This window comes from Tamandua tetradactyla, chromosome 2, assembly GCF_023851605.1.
Source record: "Tamandua tetradactyla isolate mTamTet1 chromosome 2, mTamTet1.pri, whole genome shotgun sequence".
NCBI lineage: Eukaryota > Metazoa > Chordata > Mammalia > Pilosa > Myrmecophagidae > Tamandua > Tamandua tetradactyla.
Window position 1 is genome coordinate 222,602,102 of NC_135328.1, and position 27,223 is coordinate 222,629,324.

A 27,223-nucleotide genomic window follows, 5' to 3' on the forward strand; every position below is an offset into this window, starting at 1 on the left:
TGTCTCCGGGTCCCGGGATCGGCATGAGCTGCCCACCCCCACCTCCTCCACACAGACCCTCTGCTCCCCCCCCCCCGCCCCTCCTGGGCCATGGCAGGGCTGCGGTGCTGTGCGTTGCAGGGGGGAGGACCCCCAGGGGCCCGGAAGCTGCACACTGGGTGGGTGGAGACGGGCAGGGGGAGGGGCGCCCCCCGCCAGCAATGGGCACCGACCTGGGGAAGCGGCAGGTGGCAGGCAGCCCTCCTGAGCCCTCCCCGGCAGTCACACCCTTCCTGTCTTCTGGGGGGAGGGTGTATGTAGAAAGTGGGGGCTCTCAGACTGCCTCTGCCCTTGTCACACAGTGGGACCTTGCTCCTCTCCACGCAAACCCCCTGGGGACTCCTTGACGCGGCCAGGTGTCCCCGACTCCGGGCACAGGGGGACGGCCCGCCTGCACTCACAGGACCCTCATTTTGAGCACAAAGACCACAGGGAGGGGCGAGGGCTCCTGTTGAACTAGTAGAGGCAGAGGGTCAGAGGGGCTGCAGAAAGACCCCGAAAGGGGACATTTGGCCAGAGAGTTCACTCATGGGCTCAGCAAATATTTAGTTATTCAACATCTACAAGGGGCCAAATGCTTCCCAGAACTTCTAGGACTGCAGGAAGGAACAAAACAAAGACCCTGCCTTCTGGAAGCTTCTGTGCTCCACAAACATGAAAAAGGGAGGAGGGAGCCACACAGGTATGTGGGGGAGAGCATGCCAGCACAGCGAGTACCAAGACTGCGGGGAGGGGTTCTTGGATGTGGGTGGATCGCAGGGAGGCACTGAGGGTGGAGGGTCATACAAGGGGCTCAGTCCAGCAGGCTGCCCAGTGCCCTCTCACTGAACCCCACAAGCCCACGGTGACCCCGTTCTCATGCCACATCACAGCTGAGGAACCATGGTCAGCTGCTAAGTGGGGAGCTGGGCTCAAACCAGGCAGCCTGGCAGGTCTGAGCAGGGGACCCACAGTCCAGCCCCGGACCAGTGCCTCTGTCCCAGGTGTCACAGGCCCCTTGCAGTCCCTGGGGGCTTGTCCCCCCCCTCCTCCACTCATAGCCAAGCAGCCATGTCAGCTTTCAAAAGCATCCAGGAATTGGGTAGATGGAAATACTAGTGGTCAGTGAGAGGGGTATGGGATGCATGAGTTTTTTTCTTTTTACTTTTTATTTCTTTTTCTGGAGTGATGCAAATATTCTAAAATGATCACGGTGATGAATACACAACTATGTGATATATTGCGGGTCCCTGATTGTACACCACATCTGGATTGTATGTGTGTGAAGATTTGTCAATAAAAATACTTTTTAAGAAGGTAATAAACATCACAAATAATAAATATAACAAACTCTATGCAAACAAATCTGATATATGAAATGGGCAAATTTCTTGAAACTACTAAATAATGAAATTGAATGAATACTTAAAATTCTTGCAAAAAAAAAAAAAAAGCATCCTGGAGTCGCACATGTCTTCCGCGCCCTTAGCACAGGTCGGAGGCCTTGGCCCTGCGGCTGGCCCAGCTGCCACCCGGCGCCCCTGCCGTCCACCAGCTAGAGGACTCCTGGCCACGGGACCCACGCCACCTTTCCGCCTCCCCGGCCTTGCCCGCCCCCGGCATGCCCCCGGCCAGCTGTCCTACTGCGGGGCCGTCTCGGTGGGGCCCTGACGGGCCTGGGGTGAGGCACTTGGGGACCCTGGCCCCAACCCCCATCGCTGGCTCCGAGCGGACGGGGCGGAGCCCCTGGGACCTGCAGCTCGGACGGTCAGGCAGCTGGCTGGGCGCTGCTCCCGAGCGCCGGCCGAAGGGTGCTGCGCAAGGAGCCAAACCTCGCAGTGCCTCGGTTTCCCCATCCGTAAAATAGGACAACGCTTCGACGTGACGTCGGAAACGAGCGAACCGAGCAACGTCGGGGAAGGGCCCCATCAGGCCCCGCCCCGACAGGCCCCGCCCCGACAGGCCCCGCCCCGACAGGCCCCGCCCCGACAGGCCCCGCCCCGACAGGCCCCGCCCATCGGTGCCGGGGCCCCGCCCCGCGCACGCCGTGACGCACAAGGACCGCGCCGCCGTCCCGAGGCCCCGTGGGCGTGGTCCCGGCCTGTCGGGCCGCAGCTCGGAGTCCCGGCGCCATGGCTCCGGCCGCCGCCAGCCCCCCGGAGGTGATCCGCGCCGCGCAGAAGGACGACTACTACCGCGGGGGTCTGCGGAGCGCGGCCGACAGCGCCCTGCACGGCCTGGCGGGTGAGGGGCCGGCCCGGCCTGAGGCGGGTGGGACTCCCCCAGCCCGGCACGCCTCCTGGGCCCCCACGGGTCGCGCCTTCTCGGGGCGACGGCAGCGCCGCCGCCTGCCCCCGTGTCGTGGGGAAGGCCGAGGCAGTGGGTCCGAGTCTCGGCGGCCCACAGAGCGGCGGCGCTGTGGTCGAGAAGGGCCGGGCCGGGCCAGGTGGCCGACGCTTTGCTCAGCCCACCAGCTCCTTCACAGGCCTGCCGGGAGCCAAGGCCGCGCGTCCTGCTGACCTGCCACTCTTGCCGCTCCTGGCGGTCGGGGTCCCCTCCCCCAGGCCCCCTACCTCCCGGAGGGTCCAGGACAGGAGCTGCATAAAGAAGCGTTGCACACCGAGTGCAGCGGGGGGGCACTCGTTGACAGGGGAATGTGCCCCTTTCTGGGAAAACAAAGTTCCCAGGGAGCCCCAGAGCTGGGGCGCATGGTGCGGTGCTCTGGCAGCAGAAGCAGCGTTGGGGGCAGAAAGAGTTTGGTGCACACTTGAGGCTCGAGACTGACTCCCATTTGGAGCGAGGGAAGCCAGGCTGGGCCGGGCTGCTGGCCCGTCAGCGGGTTTGGAGCAGGAGAAACATGATGGGAACACATTTTAAAAATTATTTTATTTTACGTTTGGCACATACTTTGTCAGGCACTTTTTAGGTGCTTAACAAATATTGATCCATGTAATCTGCAAGACAACTGACAGAGTGGGAGCTGCACCTCTTCTTGCAGATGGAGACATTGAGGATCCGGAGAGATCCCAACCCTTGCCTAAAGTCTCACAGCGAGGAAGTGGGAGTATGGAGCGTGCCCCAGGTCAGGTGGAGCCTGTGCTTTTGGGCACCACTAGCCTGCCTTAGGTGGCCCTTCTAGGCTCCCCAGCATCACTGGGCAGATCTTGAGGGGTGACGGCTGTAAGTGGGGGCCTAGGCTGCAGAGAGGTCAAAGCAGGTGCAGGCAAACAGACAGCATGTGACAGCATGGGGAGCCATTGCCGGGGGAAAAGTGGCCTGGACCATCCAGTGACCTTCGTGGAAGCAGAGCACGGCATAGGCTGTCACCCCTGACCCCAGAACTACCACCCAGTGATGGTTTTGTCCGTTTCTCCTGTCAGGTGCGAAGAAGTGGCTAGAGTGGAGGAAGGAGATGGAGCTGCTGTCGGACTTGGCTTACTTCAGCCTCACCACTCTCGCAGGTAGCAGCCCGGGCAAGGCCTTGGGAGTGGTGGTCCCAGAATGCACGCAAGCCCAGGAGGTGGGGGGTCGGGGTGGGGGGCAGAGTGAGAAGCTCCTGGAGCTGCTTTTAGCATCCAGAGCCGCTTCCAGCATCCAGAGCCTCAGGGAAGGGGCGCACCCTGGGCTAGAGTGGGAGGGGCTGCCCCGAGACCTTCAGCCAGAGGGAAGCCAGGCTGTGACCCTGGCCAGAGGTTCCATTGTGGCTGTCTTATCCTTTTGCACCCCTGGGGAACTTCTGTCTGGGCCTTGCCAGGATGCCGCTGGGACTCGTTTCTGAGTGCTGCCCATGGCCTGGCCGAGGCCCGGCCCTGAGCTCTCCGGGTACCTGGCGGGAGTCGTGGGAGAACTGTGGCCCAGGCTGCTGGGTGTCCTGTGGAGGGGAGCAGGCAAGGTAGGGAGGGCAGGTTCCACCAGGACCCACTGTCCACCACCGAACCCCACGCCCTGTTCCACACCCTGGGCCCACCCAGGGGTCCTGCCAGTGAAGAGCAACTTAGTCTCCAGTGGGTGGGAGGCAGGATGTATGGTCTAAGCAGTCGGGGCTCAACCACAGTGTCTTAGGGGTGACGTGCACCTGAAAGAGCGCCAGGCCTGTGGTTGGGGTCATCTCTGCAGAAAAACCTTCTTCTGGTGGAGCAGAGCCTGAAGCATGACGTCCTTGGCTGTGGCCTGGGGGAACTGAGGTGAAGGTGCAAGAGGGGGTGTGGGGTGGAGTGTAAGGCATGACCCCCAGGACTCGTGGGCTGGTCAGGAGGTCTGTGAGTGAGGCTGGTGACTCTCGGGGGGCATCCTCCCCTTTGTGTTGAGAGGACGGCCGCTTGCTGGGCGATGATGGCAGCTACCCAAGAGGGAGCAGGAGGTGCAGTGGTGGAGCAGGGGAGGCTCTGAGCCAGAGCCCACAGGCAGGAGGATGGGCCGGTGTGGTCGGTGGGGCTCAGCAAGCAGCAGCTCCCCTCATAGCACCTGGGCCCACAGTGGCCCCCTCCTGGCCTTCGGGGGAGTACAGGTCTCGGGGACCCCCCACATCACTCACCTCCGCCGTGTTCCCTAGGCTATCAGACCCTCGGGGAGGAGTACGTCAACATCATCCAGGTGGACCCATCCCGGAGACGTGTGCCCTCGTGGCTGCGCCGTGCCCTGCTGGTGGTCCTGCACTCTGCCCTCCCCTATCTGCTGGACAAGGCCCTGCTGCTGCTGGAGCACGAGCTGCAGGCCGACGGGGACAGGGACAGGCCCATGCATGGAGGCCTGGGGCCCGGCCGGCGCAGCAGGTCCAGGATGCGGCGCTGGCTGCAGCAGCAGGTGGCCCCCTTGGCTGAATCACAGAAGAGGACGCTCCTGCGGGTGCTGCTTGTCTTCAGGCAGGGCCTTGCATGCCTCTGGCGGCTCCACGTCGCGTGGTTTTACATCCACGGAGGCTTCTACCACCTTGCCAAGAGGCTTGCGGGAATCTCCTATGTAAGTGCCGGTGCTGCGCAGCCCCCGAGCTCCTCGCCTCCCCGTCTAGAGGTCCAGGGTCTGAGTCCCGAGGTCAGCAGGCTCTGGTGGCGGCTTCCCACAGTGCACACCTCAGCCTCCCCCTCCAGCTTCTCCCCATCTGCCTCTTCTGTCTTCTGGGTCCAGACCCCCTACTGCACTCATACGGTTTAAAGCCTTCCATGTGCACTCGGTCTCCCCCTCGTTCATCACGTTCTCAGACCCCTACCAGCAAGTGGGGCCATATCCCCACCAGTTCTCACAAGGTCAGCATGATCTTCACAGCACAGGCCATCAGCTCCAGGCCGGAGCCTGAAGCCAACGTGTGTCCGACGCAGGGGACATGCCTTCCCTGCCTTTTCCAGCGTCTGGGGCTCCAGCCATCCTTGCTGTCCTGGGCCTGCAGCTGCAGCACCTGCCCCACTGCCTCATTGTATGGCCTTGGTGGATTCTCCCCCACCATCCTTTCCATCACCAGTCCTCAGGCCCACTCTGGCCCTGGCCTCCCCTTCCTTCCCTGCAGAGACTGTTCCAGCTGCAGCATGTTCTGAGGCTCTCAGTGAGCCCCTGGGGGCCACCAGTCAGCGGCCCACAGCTGGTCAAACGAGCAACCTGTGAGCTTTCTCCCTCCCACTAGGTTGTACCCCCTGGGTGGGGCATCTTGTCACTAGGGCCCCTGTGCCCAGGTGGAGGCCTGAGATGTGCGGTGCATGCTGGGGCATAGGATGCCAAGACTAGGCCCCTCCTGGTCTCTGACCTTGCCCGTCTGCTTTGTGCAGCTCCGTGTCCGCCGCTTGCCTGAGGAGGACCTCAGGGCTCAGGCAAGTTACAAGCTGCTGGGAGCCATTTCCTTGCTGCACCTCGTGCTCTCCGTCGGTGTCCAGGTGTACAGCTTCACGCAGAGGCGGCGGGCCAGGAAGGAGTGGAAGCTACACCGCAACCTGTCCCATCGGAGGTGAGCCGCCTGCTGTGGGGGGGGGGGGGGAATGGATGGTGTGAGCAGGGACAGGGTCAGGTGGTCATGGGGGTCCAGGGAGCCCTGTGCGCAGTGTAACTGCTGGGCTCCCAGGCCAGTGTCTCAGGGACTCCATGGCTCCCTCGCTGCAATTCTGTCCCATAACCCCCATCCCCCCACACCCAGGAGCTCCGTGGAGGAGAGAGCAGTTTCCAGAACCTCCCACTGCACCCTGTGTCTGGAGGAGCGCCGGCACACGACGGCCACGCCCTGCGGGCACCTCTTCTGCTGGGAGTGCATCTCCGAGTGGTGCAACACCAAGGTGAGGGCTGAGGGATCAGGGCGCCTGCTCTGCAGTCACCCTGAGTTGGGGTGGGGGGCACGTCGGCCAGGGGGCTGCGTTGGGCTGAAAAGTTCTGGCACCATGTGACTGCATTGGAACCAGCTGGAGCCACAGCAGGTACACCTGGTTTCTACACCTGAGGGGCAGGGCAGCCTCCCCACCCCCCGCATGGACCTTCATGGCCCTTGGCATGTCTCTGCCCCAGAGCCGGCCCTGAGTGCCCAGCTCCCATGAGCTTTGAGCCCAGACCCTCTGCTCCATGCCAGAGAAGCCCTGGCACAGTGCCCAGCCTGAGCATGTGCCTGGCTCCTCCCAGGCCTGGCAGCCACCAGCCTTTGTGTGCTAGACATTGCTCTCTCCTTCAGTGGCGAGTGGTGGGGAATGTGTCAACTCCGTTGCTTGCTGACTCCCAGAGAGGTGTCTGCCTCTAAGGGGCTGGGGTCCGCAAGCCCCCATGCCACCTCAACAGTGGCCCCTTGGGGAGAGGGCAAGCCCTGTCCCCAGGCTGAGGGTGCCTGAGCCCTAATGCTTCTTCACAGAGGAGGGGGGATTTGGCCCCTTGAGGGAAGGTGCCAAGGGACCTGGGGGGCTGTGGGCATTGTTTCCAGGCAGCAGTTATTTTACCTGGTGTCCATTTCCTCAAGCCTTTGCCAGAGGCAGTGCTGCTGGAGGCACAGGGTTCCACTGCAGCCTACCTGCTGCTGAGGTCCGGGCGTGCTCACTTGTCCACTGGTGACACGTCGGCAGACGTGGTCTAACTCGGGTCCCTCCACCTGCCCAAGGGGACTGGGCCCGGCTGGAGAGTCCAGGGAGGGGCAGGCACACTGGGCTGGGTGGAGTGGGCCAAAGGCAGGGCACATGCCTCAGACACCCCAAGGGACCCCCCCCCAATGCCATCACCCACGCAGGACAGCTCACCAAATATTTTCTCTTGGCACAACTTTTATTAGCAGTAGCCCACAGAGACACGGAATAAACCCCGTTTTCGTCCCACAAGGAACTGCCAGTGTCCATCCACACAGAAAAATCTGTAAACAGGGTTGAAGGATGCTGGTTGCCATATTGTGGCCCACTGATGATGCAGAAAGCTCCAGGTTCCGCGGGGTGGCTCAGGTCTCCACGCAAGGACCTCCAGGCGTCCCGGGCAGGCGGCCGGGCCAGCCAGGAGGTCGCAGGGAAGCATCTTCTTGGGCCCAGCTGTATGCCCTGGCAGTCCAGCCCATTCCCCAGTTTGCTTACTTCAGCACGTGGGGAAGGAGGGGCTTGCTGTGGGTGGCACCTGAGCACCTGTGAGGGTGGGGGGGCCAGACCCCCCATCCACAGGGAAACTGAGGACCCTCGGGGCCCCTCCCCACCCAGCCTCCCCAGGCTCACTTGGGCACAGAGACTTCTGAGAAAATGCCCCTCGTTTCCATTCTGTCTTAAGGAGGGCCGATGTGTTTGTGCCCAGTTTGTTGGTGTAGAGAGTGGGCAGACTGCTGGGGGTGGGTACACCATGACACATTGCCTGGCTCCTTGTGGCTCGGCTGTGCCAGAAGCCCTTCCAAGGGCCAGGCTGGGTTCCACTGAGATGCTGGAGGCCCCCCCACCCCAAGCCTGACCCATCCTCTCTTCTGCAGGCGGAATGTCCCCTCTGCAGGGAAAGGTTCCTGCCACAGAAGCTGGTCTACTTGCGGCACTACCGCTAGTCCTGAGGAGCCCCGAGAACTCGGAAAGCAGAAAGGAGCCCAGGATGCCTTTTTAATGTCAGCAGGGGGAAGTATCCTCAGACTCGACTTTAACTGCACAGAAATTAGAAAAATTTCTAGTTTTGTGGGGCCATGTAAGATGCTATCCTAGCAGCTCCCATCTAGGAAAGAGCTAAATCTGGCAGCCAACAGTAAACCCAAGATGAGGGCAGTTTCCAGCAGCTCGGACATGTGGCCACACATGTGCACCCCCACTAATCTCAAGACACACATTTTAGGTTTCCTTCCCTTCCCTCAACTATAAAGTTGAAAATTTCAGAAAGTCAGAACAAAAATGTAATGGTTTTTATTTTGAGAAAATGATTGTGTTCTCAGGCTTGCCTGTGACTGAGCAGCGCCGAGTGTTAGGTATTGGCAGTGCAGTAACTTGCGGGCCCTACATCCAACCCCACACCAGCTGCCCTCCTTCACACCCACAGACCCCAGGAACAGCAGGCTGAGGGGTTTCCACACACAGCTGCACGCACAGACCAGACAGACACAAGGATCCAAATCCGCCTCTAACATGCCTGGCACGGCCTTTTTAATCCACATGCCAGGTGTGTCCCCTTCATAGAAAGCAGTTGCCTGTGAGCCCTGGGGACCCCAGCAGTGGGAGGGCACCCTCAGCCCTGCCTAAGCCAGGCTGGCTGCTCCGGGAAGTGTCCTGAGCATCTGACCTGCAGAAGCCCAAGGGGTGCCCGAGCTCGCTGCTGGCCTTCAGCCCTTCCATCTCAGTGGCACGTGGCAGCTCTTGGGCCTTGCCTTGCCTGCCACCTTTGGATATTTCTCAAGTTTTAAAACTAACTCAAGCCAGAGAGATAGGACTTAACTGTGGATCTCTGTAAGCAACTAATCCCACAGAAGCATTGGCACGTTAAGACCGAGGATGAACTAAAAGGGCTTCATGAATACAGCCATCAGAAGCACCCGCCTGTCCCTCCGCCTGCAGTGGTCCCTGCTGGGTCCGGGCGGAGGCTTGCTATCACTGCTGCTGGGTCTGACTCGGCAGGAAGACGGCACATGCGGCCTACTCCTCGGTCAGTAGAGGTTGGTGTGCCGAGGCAGGCCCCGGTCAGCAGCCAGGCGGAGGCACGGGGGGCACTAGCCCAGGGCCTCCGCCTGGCACCGCCCGCTCTCGACACAGTCATCTAGGCTTGTGCTTCGCTCTGACCAAGGGCGCAGTTCCCATTGCCCCTCAGGGCCAAGCACACCCAGGAACCAGGTGACAAAGGGACCTGACAGTTGTGCTGTCACGGAGGCAGACAGGCCCAGAGTGTGGGAGGCCCAAGTGTTTCCCATTCAGCAGAGCTTTAAACAGCTTAAAAGGCAGGATCAGGTGTACAAGGGTTTTAATGTGGCCCCTTAAGAGCAAGAGCAGCTGAGTTTCAGAAACGCAAAAACTGGCAAAAGAAATGCAGCCAACAGTAAATGTGCTCAGTATCTAAAAGGAGCAGGCAGGTGGGAAGCAGCCCCGAGCAGGGGGTCTCCACACTGGCCAAAGACCCCAGAAGATACCTGTGAATTTGTCTTGGCGCACTGTGCACCCCGTGGGATGACTCGTGTTTTCTACCAGTCCTGCTGGTGCCAGCCAAAGTGGCTCTGCCTGTCAGAGGCCAGACACCTTTCCCAGTGGGGTTTCTTTTGTGCAGTGATATTTTCGATAGAGATTACACAAGAAAAGGGACACTGTCTTTAATAAAGTTGAATTAAAAAGTCACTTCATAAAATGTTTAAAGTATTTTTTTTATCACATCAAAAAAGTTGACATGCAGGTCAGAGTTCTATTTTTCCCCCATAGAAAATGAAAATCTGAGTGTTAAAACCCACAAAATTGGTCTGTCACCAGTTTTGTTTCCTTAAAGGGGATGCTGTGTGAAAACAATTTTAAAATAATCAAAAATGAAACAAATTTCTTTACGTATCAAAGAAACTGTCAAAAAAATCTCAAACAATTAAAATATTATATATATTTATAATTCCAGGCCCTCAAAAGCAATCATGGTAGCTAAGAACAAAGTTTTGAGTCATTATGATAGAGACCTTGAACATCTCCAGTGAGATGGAATTAGGAAACGGGCGTTAGGACCACATGGGCAGTCACCTGCAAGTCACCTTAGGACGTCAGGTCTTCCGCAGGTGGATGTCAGGACCGCGTGCCCCATCCTGTTCCGTGGTGTGGCCGTGGTCTGCAGCGGCACCGGGTGTCACGGGGGACACAGCCCAGTTCCTTGTGCACGGGTTTGTCCTGTCCACCCCACGCTCACAGCGCCACTGGCTGCCCACCCTATCCTTCCTCCAGGCAGCCCCGGCCATCCCCACTCCCCACCTCCGGCTTACTAGGATTCCATCAGTTTCAAACATTTGAACATCACTGAAAATTATAAGTAATGCAATTTGGTTTAAATGCCAGTTTCTTCAAGAACCTGATATTTTAGTTACAAATAATTGAAGCTCCTTTTTAAAAAGAAAATTCGACTCCCTCATAATCAACTACTTTATGTGAAGAAAAAAGGCATTGTTACAATGGCTCAAAACCGTTCTTGAAACACATCTGATAGGTTCAGTCCAGCTTCTAACTAGCAAATGTCTTCCCCACGTCCTCCTTCCCTTTGTATTTCCTCTTTCCGTGTGTGAATGGGATATACCGGTATTTTATCATGTGCTGGGAAGACAAATACACAAACTTGAGTTATTTCATAACCGTGTCCTGATGAACCACATTTCCCCACAACCTGCACAGCCAACACTTGTCTACATAACAGACAGCTGGACTCAGAACTCCAATGATGTGCTTCGTTCCTCCATTATCAATCCAACAAAACCCTTGTCTTGCCCAACAGGCCAAGCCCAACTGAGATGCTTAAAAAGCAGACTCTGGGGCGCTGTTTCGTGACCCTCCCATGGAGGAAGGGCTGAGCAGGGCTGATGGGGTGGGGGTGCAGAGCGGGGGATGGCCCTGAACCCCATGGCTTCCGACCACAAGCCCCAGGGCAGGCCAACGGTGGTGGAAGGTGTCCTCACTGAGTCAGCCTAGTGGCAAGGTCCGAGCTGTGTGAATGACCAACCGAAGCCCGTGCCAACAGACGGAAGAGACCCCACAGGACAGGGAGACCCCAGAACATACTCACGTGACTAAGGGGTTTGCACCCAGCTACCATAACGGGGTTAACAAACCCATTACCTGGCCCCGAACACAGCATGGGGGCGTCGAAAGGGCTCCTATTCACCCCAGCACAGGGGTGGGGGGCGTCCGCCACGGCCCCAACCCAACCGCCAGGGGCCTTGCCTCCCATGCCAAGCCCCTGGGCGCCGCGGCTCCAGCACCGGCGCTCGTGCGCCCCCTGGGGGCCTTTACCTTGATCTGCCTCTTCATCGTGATGCAGAACAGCATGATGAAGTACATCACCAGGATGGGCCAGAACACCGGCACGTTAAACGCCTCAAAGAACGTGCAGACCATGGCCACCAGGATGCCCTTGGTGGCCGCGTGCCTGCGAACCAGGGCAGGAGGTCAGCGCTGCCCAGAGCCCACCCAGCCCTGCCCGTGCCTGACCAAGCACTCCCGTGGCCGCCGGCAGCTTCCGCACACATGAGCCTGCGGGTGGGAAGTCAGGCCCTTCACTGTGGGGGCAGCTGCTCTGCGGTACTGTCCCGCAGACGAGCTGTACATAAAACGTCTCGTCTTTAATTGCACAAATGTCGTCTTTAGTTCACTGCATGCTAAAAATTTTCTTCTTAAAACTGCGAAGTTACAAAACTCACCATGTCGGGGGGTGGGGGGGGGCTTAGGCCCTAAAACCCATGGCTCTGAGCAATCACCCTGACCCCGTGACCACTGGCTTGACAGGTGGACTTGCAACTGACCCAGTCCCTGTGCCTTGCATTCAAGTCCCACATGGCTGGTGAGTGGACAGTGAGGCCATTTACCAAGCGGCAGAGCAGCCCACCTGCCATGGCTCCCTCCCATGCCAGGCGCCATCCTGCCACTGGGTGGCTTGAAGGCCAGCCTCCCCACCCCCTTCCTTACCACCACTGCCCCAAACACACTCAGTGTTTCCATGGAGATTTACCAGGCACCACCTATGCTCCTCACCCACAGTGCTGGCTACAAATCTGCAACACAGCAGCTCCCAGCAGAACTCAACTCATTCCAGCAGGTTCACTGACTGACACAGAGTTTAAGCTCCTATTAGGCGTCAGGGACTGGGGACACAGGCAACAAGAAAGACAAGGTCATAGGCTCACGTTTCCTGTGGACAACGTGAGTCCCACTGCCAAGAGGCTGCCTGTTTTTTGATCACCTGTCAGCCTGACTCAAGAAAAGCCGCTCACTTTCTGCCGGCGAACGGAACAGAGCACTGCTGAACGTGAGGAAGCACAAAGGGCAGCCAGTGTGCAGACAGGAAAAGCAAGCAGGAACCCCAGGCCCCAGGGAGAAGATGAGTGGCTGGTGGGCCCCAACTGGCCTGGGTCTGGGGTCAGGGAGGCACCCCTTTGTTGGAACCGCAAGAGTGTGACCATTATGAGAAAAGGGGAAAATTCAACTTCCCCGTGGAGAATTCCTGATATTCTCACAAGCAGTGTGGACAATCAAAGCAACAGGCTGAGCCCTCAATCTTGGGGTTTGTTCACATGAAATTTAATCCTGCAAAGGTTAGGCTAAGCCTACTTAAAATTAGGCCTAAGAGTCACCCCCAAGAGAGCCTGTTTTGTTGCTCAGGTGTGGCCTCTTTCTCAGCCAACACAACAAGCAAACTCACCGCCCTCCCCCTCTACATGGGACATGACTCCTGGAAGTGTAAACCTCCTTGGCAACATGGGAGAGAAATCCTAGAATGAATTTGGAACTCAGCATCAAGGGATTGAGAAAACCTTCTCGACCAAACAGGGGAAGAACAAAATGAGACAAAATAAAGTGTCAGTGGCTGAAAGATTCCAGAGTCGAGAGATTATCCTGGAGGTTATTCTTATGCATTATATAGATATCACCTTTTTAGTTAAGGTGTAACGGAGAGGCTGGAGGGAACTGCCTGAAAATGGAGAGCTGTGTTCCAGTAGCCATGTTTCTTGAAGATGATTGTATAACGATATAGCTTTTCATATAACGATATGACCGTGTGATTGTGAAAACCTTGTGCCTGATGCTCCTTTTATCTACCTTATCAACAGACAAGTAAAACATATGGATTAAAAATAAATAAATAATAGGGGGAACAAATGTTAAAATAAATTTAGTAGATTGAAATGCTAGTGATCAATGAAAGGGAGGGGTAATGGGTATGGTATGTATGAATTTTTTTCTGTTTTATTTCTATTTCTGAATTGATGCAAACATTCTAAGAAATGATCATGATGGTCAATATACAACTATGTGATGATACTGTGAGTTATTGATTATATATCAAGAATAGAATGATCATATGGTAAGAATGTTTGTGTTTGTATGTTGTTATATTTAATTAATTAATTAATTAATTAAAAAAAAAAGTGTGGCCATTAGCTTGATGCCGAGAGATGCCAAGAGGCAGCGGCCTTCCCCACCGTACCCTCAAAGCCCCCTGCAGAGGCCCAGACTGCACAGCCTCTGACTATGGATGAATCCAAGTTTAAAAAAGCAAACAAAACATGACAACACCCATTTCTTTGAGAGATCTAAATTGCTGGTGACCAGAACAAAAACCAACCTGTTCTCAGTCTTTTTTAGCCACACTTGGGCACAAGTGTCTTTCTCTCAAACACTTGAAGAATGAATTGACTCACCAGAATTTAAACTCCGGAAGCCTTCGGATGAAGGGGCGGAACTCCTCGTTCTGCCTGGTCGGCAATGAAGGGCCGTCATCTGAAAGGCAGGACGTCAGCCTGAGACGAAGCACTGTCTCACCTTTTATTTCTATCACTACTTTTACATGGTTTTCCTAAAGGTTTTTGAAATAGCAGACTTAATACATGGAAATACACATTTAACATATAATGGTGATCTTTAGCGTATTTACAAATCAATTTGTTGCTTTAAGAAGATTCACAATAGACTCTCTTTAAAAAAATAACTTCTATATATTTTAAATGATTGCCGAAGAAAACCCAACTGTACACAGCGTTTAGGAAAACACCCACATGCTATAGGAAGCACAGGAAGAACACAAGGGCCGGTCAACCCTGAAACACACAGTGGTGAAGCACGCAGCAGGGCCACGGGCTCATCCACGAGGATGCTGGAGGAGCAACACCCTCAGCCGCAGGCCCTGGGGGCGGCACTCCACCTACCCTCACCTCCACCAGGGACAGGTGCCTCCCCCACTACAGATGAGGAAACCAAGGCTGGCGGACTACGGCTCTTATAGTTATTCCCAATTCACCTGGCAAAATTAAGTGAAAGGGGATTACCGTGTTTCCTTTAATAGGTCCTTTAAATATTTTTATATAGAGAAAATGACAGCCTTCTGATCATACAATTTGAAAAAACACCGAGCACTCAAAAGAGGTTCCTCCCCTGATAAAGGCAATTTTCTCAGCAGGGAGCCTGTGTCTGCCCCAAGGTGCCTGGAATGAATGACTCATCACCGGTCTGTGTGCCTTCCTCAGACCCCTAGAAACCTGGCTGCCCTCCCTGAACTGGCCAGACAGGCCTCAAATTCCCCCACCTGGCCCAGGTATACCCAGGAGAAGGTGAGCTGAGAGCATTCCACAGCTCCTCAGAGCCGTGGTGGCTGCCCGCGAGCCCTCAGGGGTAGGAAAGGGGCCTAACGGGCATGCCCTGCTGCCACTCAGACCTGCTAACTCCTTGGAAAGAGGGCCTGGCCTGGACTCTCAGGTCAGGCCACCTAGGTTCAAACTGCCACTCCATCCTGCACCCACTGGCCTGGGCCCGGAACAAAGGACACAACCTTCATATGCCTCAGTTTCCTCATCTGCAAAATGAAGACGTCAGAGAGAAAGATGCCCTCATCACACAGCTGGAAGGAGGGGTGAAGCACGTGGGACACAGCCTGGCTTATGGCTTAAAAAACACACCAGGTTATTCTATTAGCACATCAGCAAACGCGGTAAGTACATTTTAATGTCAAGAAAACAGGCTCAAAAGTTTAGATTTCAAATGTTTTAGATTTCAAATGTTTCTAGAAAAAAAGGAGCCACCCTGTAACATGAACAAAAACCACACCCTTCCCGAACGCAAAGACAGTCTCTCCCCTACCTGAATCTTCCATCAGTGAAGGGTCCACTTTTGGAGAAAGGAACGCGATAAACAGGTTCAGGTGGTAGATGCCCAAAGCATAGGTCACGATGTACCAGCCCTGGAGAGCACAGGAGGTCAGTGGCCACAGGCTTCCACAGGCCCGGCACCTCACCGCTTAGCTGCTCAGCTTAAAAACATAGTTTACTTACAGGAAGTGGGTTATAAATTGCATGACAGTGAAAAGCACACTGAGCTTCAATGGTGACACTTTATCACAACCTACTATGCTGGTCTTGCTAATCAAGCAGACAACCCAGCCCCACCCCCATCCCCCAAAACTCCCTGGAGACCCCCCATGTGCACCAGGAAGGGAGGACCTTTCCAAAACCCCTGCGCCTGGGATCTCCAACAGTCCCCTGGCTCGGATACACGGACCATTCTAAGAACCTGAAATGACTGAAGGTACGTGGCCAGTACAACTTTCTCGTGTACAACCTGCACGACCAACACACTTTGCAGAGGTGCTAATGGTCTCTGCTCAGAAGAAATCCAGAACCGGAAAATTTTAAAAAGTGTTTTTCTGCCAAGCCTTCCTCAGGAGACGCAAAGAAATGGGGAGACCAGGAAGCACACCTGCAGTCCTCCGCGCCTCACAGCCTCCCATTTATCCAATCAGCAACTAGAACTGCCTCATTAATTTTAAAAACCTAAACTCTTCCATATAAACAACTGAAAATGTTTTGCCTTAAAGACAATGTTTTAAGTCAGAAAACTAAAAGCCATAAGTGAAAAAGTAGTTTAATTTATATAATCTTCATGTTGCAGGACCAGTATTCAAAAGATGACAAAATTAGGCATAAACTTGGTTTGGAGTTTAGTAAAACTAATCTGTACATGATGTCACGCCCCCCCCCCTCAAATTCCTTAAATCAAAAACTTGGGGTCTTTCTTTCCATTAGAGAATGGACCAAGTTCCAGTTTTGAAACATTTCTAAAAACAATTACAGTAAATCCAACATACACTTTAGGCGTTCTTCTGTGCAGACCAAATCCTGTTTGAATAAACTAGAAAATGTTCCCCCACCCCCCAAAGGCAACGTCACGTCTACTTATAGGAACAAATCCATCAACAAGGACTGAGCCTCTCCCTTAGCCCACGAGACCCTCCCACAGCACTGGGCCCGGGCGCGAACTGCTGGGACAGTCTTTCTCCCAAACCCTGGAAACTATCCAGGAGGAAGGGATTCTCTTCACACAAGGAACTAACTTTGCCAGCTTCAGAGTATAAAAAATCCTGGACAAAGCATTTTACCTGCCTTCCTTTGGACGTAACAGAACACTTAAAAAAGGTCTCAAGGTCAGCAAGGACTGTGCTCCTTGAGGGTTTGCCCTGAGAAATCAGGGCTGGTCCTTAAATGCTTCTCCACTTAGAGCAAAGTGCATGCCCAGGGTGGGCTGTGTCCCCAGCGGTGCACGTGTGTCACACCCGGACAGTGCCACGATGTCCCCAGCACATCAGTGTCTGCCTGTGTGTTCCTCTCTGGCCAGTACAGGGCAGAATTCAGAAAGAGCCAAACCCCTTTGGACATTAAAATCACTCATGGAACCCAAAGTAGATATTCACCCAGAGAATGAGGTGGTCACTAGAGAACCTTGCTTGGTTCCCAGAGTCTTCTGGCCCCCCAGACCTGCAGCAGGGACTGCCCAAGCGAGGTCTACGGCACAGGCCTCTGGGGCCCAGGAGGGACGTAGAGACTGGCCTGGGCAAACTGGCTGTGCAGTGTGAAAAGTGGTCTTTCGGAGACAATTTCCTTCGACATAAACTTGCCTAACCCAGAGACTGAGCACCTTGGCATCAGCCATCCAAGACAGGCAGGTGGCAGTTGAAAGGGAACAAGGTGTGGACCCACCTGCAGCAAGTAAACTCGGATCATGTAGATAAAACTCAGCCCCAGAGTCACGACCCATCGCACGGCTGTGTAAGGTGTGGACTTGTCTAGCCAGGACTGGTAAATCTGAAGAGACAAAGTTCCATGCGTTAGAGACGTGCGACCCCCTTTACACCGCGCTCTGCACAAAGGGCGCTTTCCCATGCTGGAGGGACTGCTCCCTTGGCTCGCTCTTGGAACACTGAGAGCTCACACATGGCACAAAGCTGTCATTACAGTTCACCCAAAACATAATCGTCAACGCCTCCTGAGGCGTCTTGTGGGAGGCCCGGAGCAGCCCCCAGAAGGGACTGTTAAGGAGAAGTGCCAGGACTCAACTGTCCACCTCAAGCAAAGGGCAGGAAAGCAAGTGTTTCAAAGGCCGCTGGAGATGACGTGCACCTTTCAGGCCCCTTGCGGGGTCTGCTCCATCCAGCCCCCTGCCCCACCCTGGCCACGCTTGGCTTAAAGCACCCAGCTCCTCCTGGCCACAGGCCGGCCCTGCCCTGGCTCGGAACACTGCAGTCTGAAGCCACGGAGGGCGCAGAACAGCTGCTCAATCTACTGAGAGAATGCTTCACTGTGTGAGTCCTGCTGCGTAACCCTCACCTGGCTTCAGTGACTGTCAACAGTTTTCCAAATACTATTGCTTCATTAAAAATCAATATTTTCTTGTGTCTGATGCTCCTTTTATCTACTTTATCAACAAACGAGTAAAATACATGGAATAAAGATGAATAATAGGGGGAACAAATGTTAAAATAAATTTAGAGTGAAATGCTGGTGATTGGTGAGGGGGAAGGGTATGGTATTATGAATTTTTTTCTGTTTTTTAATTTCTTTTTCTGAATAGATGCAAATGTTCCAAGAAATGATCATGATGATGAATATGCAACTATATGATGATATTGTGAATTACTGATTATATATATAGAACAAAATGATCAAAAATTACAAATGTTTCCGTTTGGTGTTTTTTGGTATTTAAAAAAAAATTTTTAAATTAATTAAAAAAAACATCAATGTTTTTGGGTGGCCCACAATGGCTCAGCAGGTAGAATTCTCGCCTGCCATGCCAAAGACCTGAGTTCGATTCCTGGTGCCTCCCCATGCAAAAAAAAAAAATCAATGTTTTTAATTCAGGGCCAAATATCAGTCTCTGCTTTATTTACTCAACCCGGCTTCTGCCTCTAAACTGAAATCCAGACACACTGGTGAACCTAAAACACAAGCTCGAGCGCTGCCGGCCGCTGCAGGCCTCAGCCCTCCACCACACAGCCACCATCCCTCCGCTACGCAGCCACCAGCCCTCCGCCACGCAGCCACTAGCCCTCCGCCACGCAGCCACCATCCCTCCGCCACGCAGCCACCAGCCCTCCACCGGGGCTCCTCATCTCTGAAGGATTCAGACGATGAACAAGGTGCTTGGACCTTTTGCCAACCAGGGACCAAGAGGGAGCAGGGGGGCTCCTGCAGCAGAGCTCTGCCCTGGACCCCACTGAATGCAGATGCCTCCCCGGGCACTGTAACTGCCACCCCTGAAGCACTGACACAGACATGTGAATGCTGACGAGAAAGACTCTCACACTCAGTGAGGAATGCAAATAACTGCTGGTGAACTGTCAGGTGCGAGGGACAGTGTTAAGTGCAGCTCCAGGGATACTTGGACAAGAGCAGGGGTGGAGAGACAGGGAGGGAGGGAGGGGGACAGGGAGAGATGGAGGGGAACAGACAGAGGGAGGGGAGGGAAAGGGGGAAGAGACAGGGAGAGAAGGGAATGGATGCATAGGGAGGGGAGGCAAGGGCTGAGTAGGGAGCCTACTGTGAGCTGCCCAGGAACTAAGCAGTTCTTATATGTGTTGTGGATGGGAGTGTGTCCCCCAAAAAAGACACATTCAGGCCCTAATCCCCAGTCTCATAACAGTGAGCATTTGGGGACAGGATTTCTGCAGACGTCATACCAGAACAGGGTGGGTCCTGATCTGACTAGTGTCCTAAGAAGAGGAGAGACACCAGACACCAGGGAGAAGAGGCCACGTGGAAATGGAGGAGGCAGAGGGCGGCATCCGCGAGCCCAGAAACATGGGGCCTGCCGGCCACCATAAGTCACACGGGGTGGGGGAGGGGTGGGGACTCTCCCCAGGGGCTTTCGGGGAGCACAGGCCTGCCGGCACTTTGTTCTCAGACTTCTGGGCTCCAGAACCGGGAGAGTAAAATGCCTGCTGTTGGAGGTCATGCTTAGTCTGTGGTCCTTTATTACAGCAGCCACAGGAAACAGATATTTTCCAGGGTTGGTAAAAAGAGAAGAAACAAGGGTGAGGTGACGGAGGCTGCAGCTAGCCCCCAGAGCCTCAACTATTACTAACTGGCCCCCCCAGAAGACATGAACATCCCATTTACAACCAGGAGCTGCTGGGGAGCCTGAGGCCAGGGGAAGGGAAAACGGTGTGCCACCCCTCCACTGGGGCCATAGCCCGCTCAGACCCCCGTGAACTCTCAGGAGTCACAGCAGAAGAGAATTTCTTTTTAAAGCTAATTACACCACTCACACACAAAACCCACCTGTCCAAGTCTTGTGAAAAACCTGTACACCACGGAAGGTTTCCCATGCACCGAGTCGCCAACGCTGTCCCCTTCGGACATTCTGCAACTGTGAGAAGAACACGGACACTTTTAAGGGAAAGGACAAGCATTCCAGAATCAAGAGCTTTCCCTGCTGTCGGCAGCCCTGACAAGCAGCTCCTTCTCAGCGTCCCCGCCGGCCGTGAGTAACCCATCTGCACAGCTCCTGCCCTCACGGGAAGTGCTCGGGAAGAAACGTGGGGCCCAGGCCCGGGAAGCGAGGCACAGAGCATGTGGCCACCTGCCACCACGCCACCTTCGCATACTGCCTCACCTGCATCGCACACACAGGGGGTTTCTGCCCCACTGTCCGGGGGGAGCGCTGGCCTCTGAGCAGGTCCCATGGAAACCTGGTGGTCAGTCACCCTTACACGGCCACCCACACACCTGATGCTGCTCACGCCTCCTGCCATGACCCGTGGCCTCCGCACCTCTCCCGCCTTCTGCCCTCAGGGCTGTGCCCATCCAGAGTCTGGCTGCTGCATGTCACCTGCAGCCCCAGACCCAATCTGCCAGGATCAGGGATTGTCCTCTTGGGGCCAACTCCTTTACTTCCATGAACCGCCCACATCTCTCCTCACACCCCAAACTAAAGAGCTGCAAATTATCACAGGCAAGTTCCCTATTGGTACAGAAAAGAAAAATACAGCCACCAAATCACATTAATCTCTGCCCGGGGGGGGATACCCCACAACTGCCACCCCTCTCTCTGGTGCAGCCTGTACACAGATGCCAGGGGCCCCTTCCAGACAGGGTCCATAAGGCCCCACTCTGCATGCAAGCCTTCGATGGTCCCTGCCTCGTGTAAGGGAAAACCCCGAGGAGGTGCCCTAGGCTCTTTGACCTGAACTGTGCCCTTTGCCCTGTCTCCCAGGTCCCCCTGCCTGCCCCCTTTCTGATGGCCCAGTCCCACCTGCATCCAGTGACAGGACAGGGTACAAGGACTGGCCCCTCCCTGGGCTGTGCCGCTCCTGGGGAGCCCAGAGTCAAGGGCCTGTAACTGCTGCCTGTGCTTCTGCCTGGGGCCCTGGGAGGGGTGCCTGCCTTTCCTCTCCACCCCAGGCGCGGTGCAGAAGCTGGCTCAGAGCAGACACTCAAGTGTCTGTCACATTTCACAACTTTTTCTTAAACTTGGTATTTTTTAAAGATATGTGGATTCATTAATTTCTCTCCAGGAGACGATGTTCTCTGTTCTATAAATTAACTTAATCCTCAGCACGCAATGGAAAAATACAATTCTCGGGCAGTCAGTGCGTCTGTGTCCAGGTTTCTCGTCTATGAGAGGAAACATGCTGTGATTCTCCAGGAGGACCCAGCTGCCAGGAGCATCACACGCAGCCCCTCCTGGTTCCCAAAGGCCAGCTCAAGTGGGCGGCACAGCCCTACTTCACAGTCTCAAGCTGTCTAAGCTGCCGGCCCAAAGTCTCTCAGCTCTGTGCTGAGCGGGTCTGGAGGTCCGGGCTGAGGTGGGTGTGAGCGTGGCTGAGCGGCCCCTTCAGCTCGCCTACTTCCAGCGTGAGGTACCCACAGTCCCCTTGGCAGTGAAGACAAGGGGCAGCAGCTGGACTGGGGCACAGGCGACACTCCACTTTCAAGCTAGTTTCAGTTCCCCAGTGCCAACGGGCTGTGGGGCTGCTGGCAAACCTTCTGACGGCTGGAGGCCTCAGCGTCCTCTTCCGCAAAGACAGGTGACCAAACGCCGGGTCCTGAGGGTCACAGACGCGCACTCCACGGCAGCCTGGAGGAGCAGGTTCACTGCTCCAGGTTACAGAGGAGAAAACAGATTCGCAGAGGCAGAGTCGTCCCTGGTCCATGTGCGAGCCAACAGGAACTTGCACCCTCACCTGCCAGAGCCCCCACCTGCCGGAGCCCCGCACCTGCCAGAGCCCTGCACCTACCGGAGCCCCCACCTGCCGGAGCCCCGCACCTGCCAGAGCCCCGCACCTGCAGGAGCCCCGCACCTGCCGGAGCCCCCACCTACCGGAGCCCCCACCTGCTGGAGCCCCCACCTGCCGGAGCCCCGCACCTGCAGGAGCCCCGCACCTGCCGGAGCCCCTCATCTGCCGGAGCCCCGCACCTGCCGGAGCCCCGCACCTGCCGGAGCCCCCACCTCTACCCCTCAGCCCTCGCACAGCAGACCAAGAAATCCCTGTCAGAAGACGGGAGCCAGAGGCACGTGCTGCAGTCCTGGGTCTCAAGTGAGTAGTTACAGTTTCATCAATTAAACAACCTTTGAACACTCAGACCAGGCCACATCAGTGCGTCCACGTAAAAGCACAAATGTGATCTCATGACATTTTCTGAGTCTATCGGTGTGGACGGAACAAAGTGCCAGGAGGCATCAAGGAGTAAACAAGGAAATGCCCTCTGCCCTGTGAAGCTGTGTAAACACAGGCACATACTGTAAGAAAACAGCAGAAACGAGTGCCCTGTGCGCTTGGCTGCTTCTTGGGAGTGTGTCTTTCCACTCCGCCAGAATTAAAACTGGTCATCTCAGACAGCCCCTATGGAACCCACAGTCGGCAAAAGGCTACTTGGCTAATGCCCACCCCACAGTTCCCGAGTTACCTTGTTTCGACTAACGTGCTTGACATTAAAACACCGCGACTTGAACCGAGACAGTAAGGACGTTGTCAGAAAGAAAACACCCGGCAGCCCTGCCAGTGTACTCTACACAGAGCTGGCATCTTAGGACTCCTCTCATCCTTTCAACTGAATGGGTGAAAATCTACCAAAAATACACGCGACCAGCTTCTGATGACCGGACAACTAGCACACTGAAGTGTGGGTCTCCATCCGGGCTGACCCCCTCCAGCACGGCGTGACTAACAGAAGGTGCAGCATGACGAGGAGCCTGCTTTTACACTCCAGTGCTGCTCACTTCCTGCAGCACGGCCTGGGCACCTGTGAACACGAGAACGGTCCTTGCACACCTTCTCAGCAGCCCAGCAGGGGCTCTGGGGGCTCGCCCACGTAAGCACCTTGCGCAGGCCTGGCAACTCACCAGCGCGCCTGCCGCTCCTCAGACACGTCCGACTTGTTCCCGGACGATACCAGCTGTTCTGCCCGCTGTCCTTGTCCCAGTGCTCAGCTTAAGGCACCGCCTCAGAGAGGCCCTCTCTGGCCCTCCAAACGGATCACCCAGCCCCTTACACGGCATCAGCACCCTATTTTTATTTTGCCTATTATTTTTTCTCTTATTTTTCCTGGCTTATTTCCTCATCTTCTCCTACCAAAACGCAAGCTCCTTGAAAGGGGAGCCTTGTCTGTCTGGTTCAGCGCTGGTCCCTGCCACCTACAAGTGCCTGTTGCGTGGCAGTCAAGAAAAAAAAAGCACCTGTTTATTTACTTTAACCTCAGTCATCAAGAAGGCAAAGTAAAAAGCGAGATAAAACCATTCCAAGCAGAGGCTTTTCGCATCCCTGCAGCTGTGCGTGTTACTATCACCGGTTTCTCCTGCCGCCCATCACTCCTAAAATAGCAAGCACAGTACCTGCAGGATCCAGCCCAAGCTTTCCCTGCGGTGCAGTCATCTGCAACCTGGCTCCCCACCTACCTCTCCATTCTTCTCCCACAACCTTCAACTGCTGGCTACGGAGAGCCCATCGCGCAGCCGGCATCACACTCCCCTCTCCGTCCTGCCTCACCCTTCCACACTTCTGCTCATTCTCCCTCCCGCCACATTCCAGGCTTGGCCCCGCCCCTGCAGGCCACCCCAGTTCTCCGCCTGGTCCCACCACGGAGCACCTGGACTGGAAAGGGGATCCCCCGTAGGGTAGGTGCCGCTGATGGGGCGGAACTCACTCACTGGAGAGGGCATTCCCCCTCAGACATTGCCACCAAGTGAAAACCCAGCCCTACATAAAGCAAGCGCTTCCGGAAAACTCCCCGGACCCAGAACCCGGCTCTGCTCTACAGGGAAAAGGAGGAAAGCCCCCGAAGGGCTCCTCGTGAGGCCAGCCCTCTGAGCTCCGAGCAGGGCGCCCGGCGCAGGAGGAAACGTCCACTTCCTACCAGCGGGACCACGGAAACGCACAACGCCGGCCTGGAGAACGTGCACCGTCCCTTGAAACGTTATCGACTACAATCCTGGACAATTTAACTACTTCCCCCGAGCCCACTAACTTCTTCGTCGCACCACTTCAGTGCTAAGCGGCGACAGATAAGCCTTAAGAGTTAACAGGGTTACACAGAGGAAAGGAATTCTCCCCAGCAAACCTATCCCCACCCTGCAACCGGCAGCTGCCGCCCCCTGCCCCTAACGGGTGGCCAAGGGACGGCGAAGGGGCCGAGCGGCGGTCAGGGCCCGAGCCCCAACTCAGCCCGGGGCTCGGCCCCTTTCCTCTTGGACGGGCGGGGCCCGGCCCCCGCCGCCAGCTGCCGGCCGCACTGGGCGGCGACCCGAGGCAGTGGCCGGGGGCGTGGCCGGGGGTCCCGGCGGCCCGGTCCAGCGTGCAGCGAGGTGCTCCCGGGCCCTCTGCGCGGCCCATCCGGGCCCCCACCGCCACGCAGCCCTCAGGGAAGCAGGTCCGGCCCGCCCCGCGCCCGGCCCGGCCCGCCCCGCCCGGGCACCTCGCAGCTCCGCTGCGACCGGGCCGCGGTGTCCGTCAGGGCCGCGGGAAGCAGGACAGCGGGACAGGGGCTCCGGGACGCTGCGGCCAAGTACTTCCGCTCCTCCTCCGCGGCGCCGCCTCCAGGGCCCCCAAGATGGCCGCCCGGGGCGGGGCCAAGCGCTCCAACCATTTCCGCTTCCGGTGCGCTCTCCGGGGCCGTTGGTAGGTGGGCCTCGAGGCGGAAGAGATGATGGCGGCGGATATGCGCAGTGCCGCAGAGGCGCTGCGATTTCCGCAGGCTCCGGGCCCGGGAACCTGCGCTCCAGAGATTGTGGCTCGCCCAGAGTCAGCCTCGCGGCCACGCCCCCTCGCTACCAAAGATTCAATGGAGGAGAGGTTTGCTGGTTGCTAAGGCAAACCTCCAGCGGCAAGATGGCTGCCGCCAAAGCGCCGGGCGCGGGGCCGCGGAGCCAGGACCTACCGAGGCGGCCGCCGCGGGACGGTAACGCCGGCAGGGCTTGGGTCACCGGGGGCGAGGAGCGAGGGGCGGGGTCGGGGGGCGGGTCCCAGGCGATCGCTGCAGCCCCTCCCCCGGTTGCCGTTTGAGAAGTAGAGGTCCCGGGGCCTGCGGGGAGCCCAGAGCAGCACCGGGAAGCCCGGCTCCCGGCGTGGCTCGTTCTTCGCGCCCACCCCCGAACCCCATCCCCCCGCTCTCACAGGCTCCTGTGCTCATCGTCCCAGCCCTTCCCTAACCCTGGGCTGACCTCCCTGCATCGTGGAACCTGGCGCTTAGTAGGTGCTCAGCCGCATTTGCTGCATAAGTGGGTGGTGATTGAATGAATGAATGAATGAATGAACGAACGGACGAACATTAAACAGGAAGCCTCCCAGCCCCAAAGTGAACCTCTGGGCAGTGCCGGAGAGTGAGCAGAAGGTGAAGCACCCAGGCGCCTTGAAAGGCCCCCCGTCCCGGCCCTCTGCGGTGACCTTTAGCAGCACTCGAAGGGGTGGTGGTCGCCCAGCCACAAGCTCACCTGAGCACTTCTTCTTTTCAACATTCAGGTTATGGTCTCTACGTGTATCGGAATTCTTTTTTTCGATATGAAGGAGAATGGAAAGGAGGAAAGAAACATGGTACGAACCCGTCTTTGGTCTTCCCACAGTTACCGCCTTGTGGCTGACAGAGCCAGTTTCCCCAGGGAGCCTGGGGTGGGCCCGCAGACCAGACTGCAGCTAGCACGGGGTGCTCACGCTGCTGTCCACAAAGGGCTGGGCAGGGGTGCCGACGTCCTGGGGACCCCTCAGCACCCCATCTTCTCTTGGGCCTTGGGAGCCTTTGGCTGCAATTCACAAGTCTACCGTGGAGTTTTAGGTCTTTTTTCCCAAAGTGAAAGATGGCCTTATGGTTTTATTTCTGATTGTAAGGAGCCTACCTACTCTCGTAGAAAAACGAAGCACTACAGGGCAGAAAGTATAGAGCAAGTGGCACCCGCTGGAGGCAGCACTGTGGATATTTTGGGGTCTGGCCCATCATGTTGTTGCTCACAGTTTTAGAAGTATGAATTTTGCTTTTGGCTGTGCATTTTTTCTGTTGGACTATTGGTCTTTCTGGCGTTTTCTCATATGAGCCCCTTTGGCATCTTGTCTCCTGGTACTTTTTTTATTTTTAATCCTTTAATTTTTATTGTAATATTTTTGTTGAACAGAGTTTCTCTGTTTTCTGCTGAGTCTGTGATCTTCTCTCTCCATGTGGGGCTTGTACCAAGGCTCTGCCGTTAGAGCCGCTTTGGGAAGTTTATTCTTTTTCCACGTGCATCTGCCTGATCGGAGCACTCTCCCAGGAGGATCAGGACCTCATCTGCACACGTTTAACCCCTCTATGGCTCGTGATGTGTCCCAAGATGCTTTGAAAAGTTTTATTGAGAAATGTGAAATAATGCAAATGAACCTGCAAAGACCATGTATTGAATGAATGATGGGGCCAGAAAAAGAGCTGCGGGTTCCAAAGCCCAGGTCCTCACCCTGAGAAGTAAGCCCTGGCGCGGCAGGCTTGTCAGCCAGTCGCTTGAGTTGACATCAGCTAAGTTGAGTTTCTTTTGCCAGGTCATGGGAAGTTACTGTTTAAAGATGGAAGTTACTACGAAGGCGAGTTTGTGGACGGAGAGATCCAGGGTCAAGGATGCCGCTACTGGGCCTCTTCAGGTGAGCTCAGGGCCCGTGGCACCCCTCAAACTTAAGTCAGGGTTCCGCTTCTGAAGGGCGCAGGGGTCCCCGTGTCAGCAAGAAGCTCTGCTTTGTGTAGTACCTGGAGGGTCCTTGTGCTCCGTGAGGGGCGTGTGGGGACCCCAGTGGAGGCGCTGGTGCTCATTCCCCATAATGCTTAGTTGGAATAAAGATTGATCAAGTCACTGTCTCTATTGCTTCCTTTTTTCTTCTGAGATATTTTAACCAAATTGCATCCCTGGGGATGGAGTGAGGTGGTGAGGCGGCGCACATGTTGGGTACAGGGCTGCCTTTAGGAGCCTCAGACCCTTGTGGGCAAGCCTGGCTGCAGCTTCCGTCTCGATTTCCTGGGGCTGCCTTAGCAAAGTGCCACCAACTGGGTGGCCTACAGCGGCCGGCATCTGTTGTCACCCGCAGCCCCGGTGGTGGGCGCGGCCGGGCCAGGCTCCCCAGGGTCAGCAGCAGAGGCGCCTCCCCTGCCTCTCCAGCTCCTGTGGCTCCTGCCACCCGGGCACCCTGTGGGAGTGGACACCTTCCTCCATACTCTGCTCCATCATCACCCACCTCTCACCTCCTGAGCTTTTCGTCTGTTTGTGTGCTGTATGGTGGGGTCACATGTCACTCTTCTTCCCTGTCAGTATCCCGTTAGTGCAGCACCAGCTGTTGAATTTTTATGTTTTTTTGGGAGGTGCGTGGGCCA

The 27,223-nt window shown here is 56.1% G+C and overlaps 3 protein-coding genes across 9 annotated transcripts in view; 2 read left to right on the top strand and 1 right to left on the bottom strand.

Moving 5' to 3' along the window:
* The first annotated feature begins 2,105 nt into the window (after positions 1-2,105).
* PEX10 (peroxisomal biogenesis factor 10) lies at positions 2,106-9,737 on the top strand. The gene is made up of 6 exons (XM_077151548.1): positions 2,106-2,262; positions 3,399-3,479; positions 4,571-4,977; positions 5,775-5,950; positions 6,137-6,272; positions 7,913-9,737. The coding sequence occupies exons 1-6, from the start codon at positions 2,151-2,153 to the stop codon at positions 7,979-7,981; spliced, it is 981 nt and encodes a 326-aa protein (XP_077007663.1). The 5' UTR covers positions 2,106-2,150; the 3' UTR covers positions 7,982-9,737.
* A 230-nt stretch (positions 9,738-9,967) lies between these two features.
* Positions 9,968-24,472, bottom strand: RER1 (retention in endoplasmic reticulum sorting receptor 1). 3 transcript variants are annotated; one of them, XM_077151550.1, is made up of 7 exons: positions 24,320-24,472; positions 19,688-19,775; positions 17,108-17,212; positions 15,216-15,315; positions 13,784-13,862; positions 11,379-11,514; positions 9,968-10,685 (listed from the first exon to the last, which is right to left on the bottom strand). In XM_077151550.1, the coding sequence occupies exons 2-7, from the start codon at positions 19,766-19,768 to the stop codon at positions 10,596-10,598; spliced, it is 591 nt and encodes a 196-aa protein (XP_077007665.1). In that variant the 5' UTR covers positions 19,769-19,775; positions 24,320-24,472; the 3' UTR covers positions 9,968-10,595. The 3 variants fall into 3 exon arrangements, with proteins under 3 accessions (XP_077007665.1, XP_077007664.1, XP_077007666.1); XM_077151549.1 differs by lacking the exon at positions 24,320-24,472 and adding an exon at positions 23,304-23,430; XM_077151551.1 differs by lacking the exon at positions 24,320-24,472 and adding an exon at positions 22,752-23,084.
* Positions 24,439-27,223, top strand: part of MORN1 (MORN repeat containing 1) — a 78,298-nt gene continuing 75,513 nt past the window's right edge. For 4 of the 5 annotated variants that reach the window (XM_077151543.1, XM_077151544.1, XM_077151545.1 and 1 more), the window contains exons 1-3: positions 24,439-24,802; positions 25,363-25,434; positions 26,404-26,502. In XM_077151543.1, coding sequence (XP_077007658.1) covers positions 24,733-24,802; positions 25,363-25,434; positions 26,404-26,502 — 241 coding nt within the window. In that variant the 5' untranslated portion in view covers positions 24,439-24,732. Of the gene's footprint in view, positions 24,803-25,362; positions 25,435-26,403; positions 26,503-27,223 lie in introns of those variants that run through there. The other variant, XM_077151547.1, reaches the window with a different exon arrangement.

What these genes read in the sequence shown, in the direction of transcription:
- PEX10 (XM_077151548.1), top strand. Translation starts at nt 2,151, where the DNA reads ATGGCTCCGGCCGCCGCCAGCCCCCCGGAGGTGATCCGCGCCGCGCAG. An exon ending in CGCCCTGCACGGCCTGGCGG is followed by an intron (nt 2,263 to 3,398) that starts GTGAGGGGCCGG and finishes TTCTCCTGTCAG; the next exon opens with GTGCGAAGAAGTGGCTAGAG. An exon ending in CCGAGTGGTGCAACACCAAG is followed by an intron (nt 6,273 to 7,912) that starts GTGAGGGCTGAG and finishes TCTCTTCTGCAG; the next exon opens with GCGGAATGTCCCCTCTGCAG.
- RER1 (XM_077151549.1), bottom strand. An exon ending in TCCGAGTTTACTTGCTGCAG is followed by an intron (nt 15,316 to 17,107) that starts GTGGGTCCACAC and finishes TGTGCTCTCCAG; the next exon opens with GGCTGGTACATCGTGACCTA. An exon ending in CTTCCGGAGTTTAAATTCTG is followed by an intron (nt 11,515 to 13,783) that starts GTGAGTCAATTC and finishes CCTGGTTCGCAG; the next exon opens with GCACGCGGCCACCAAGGGCA.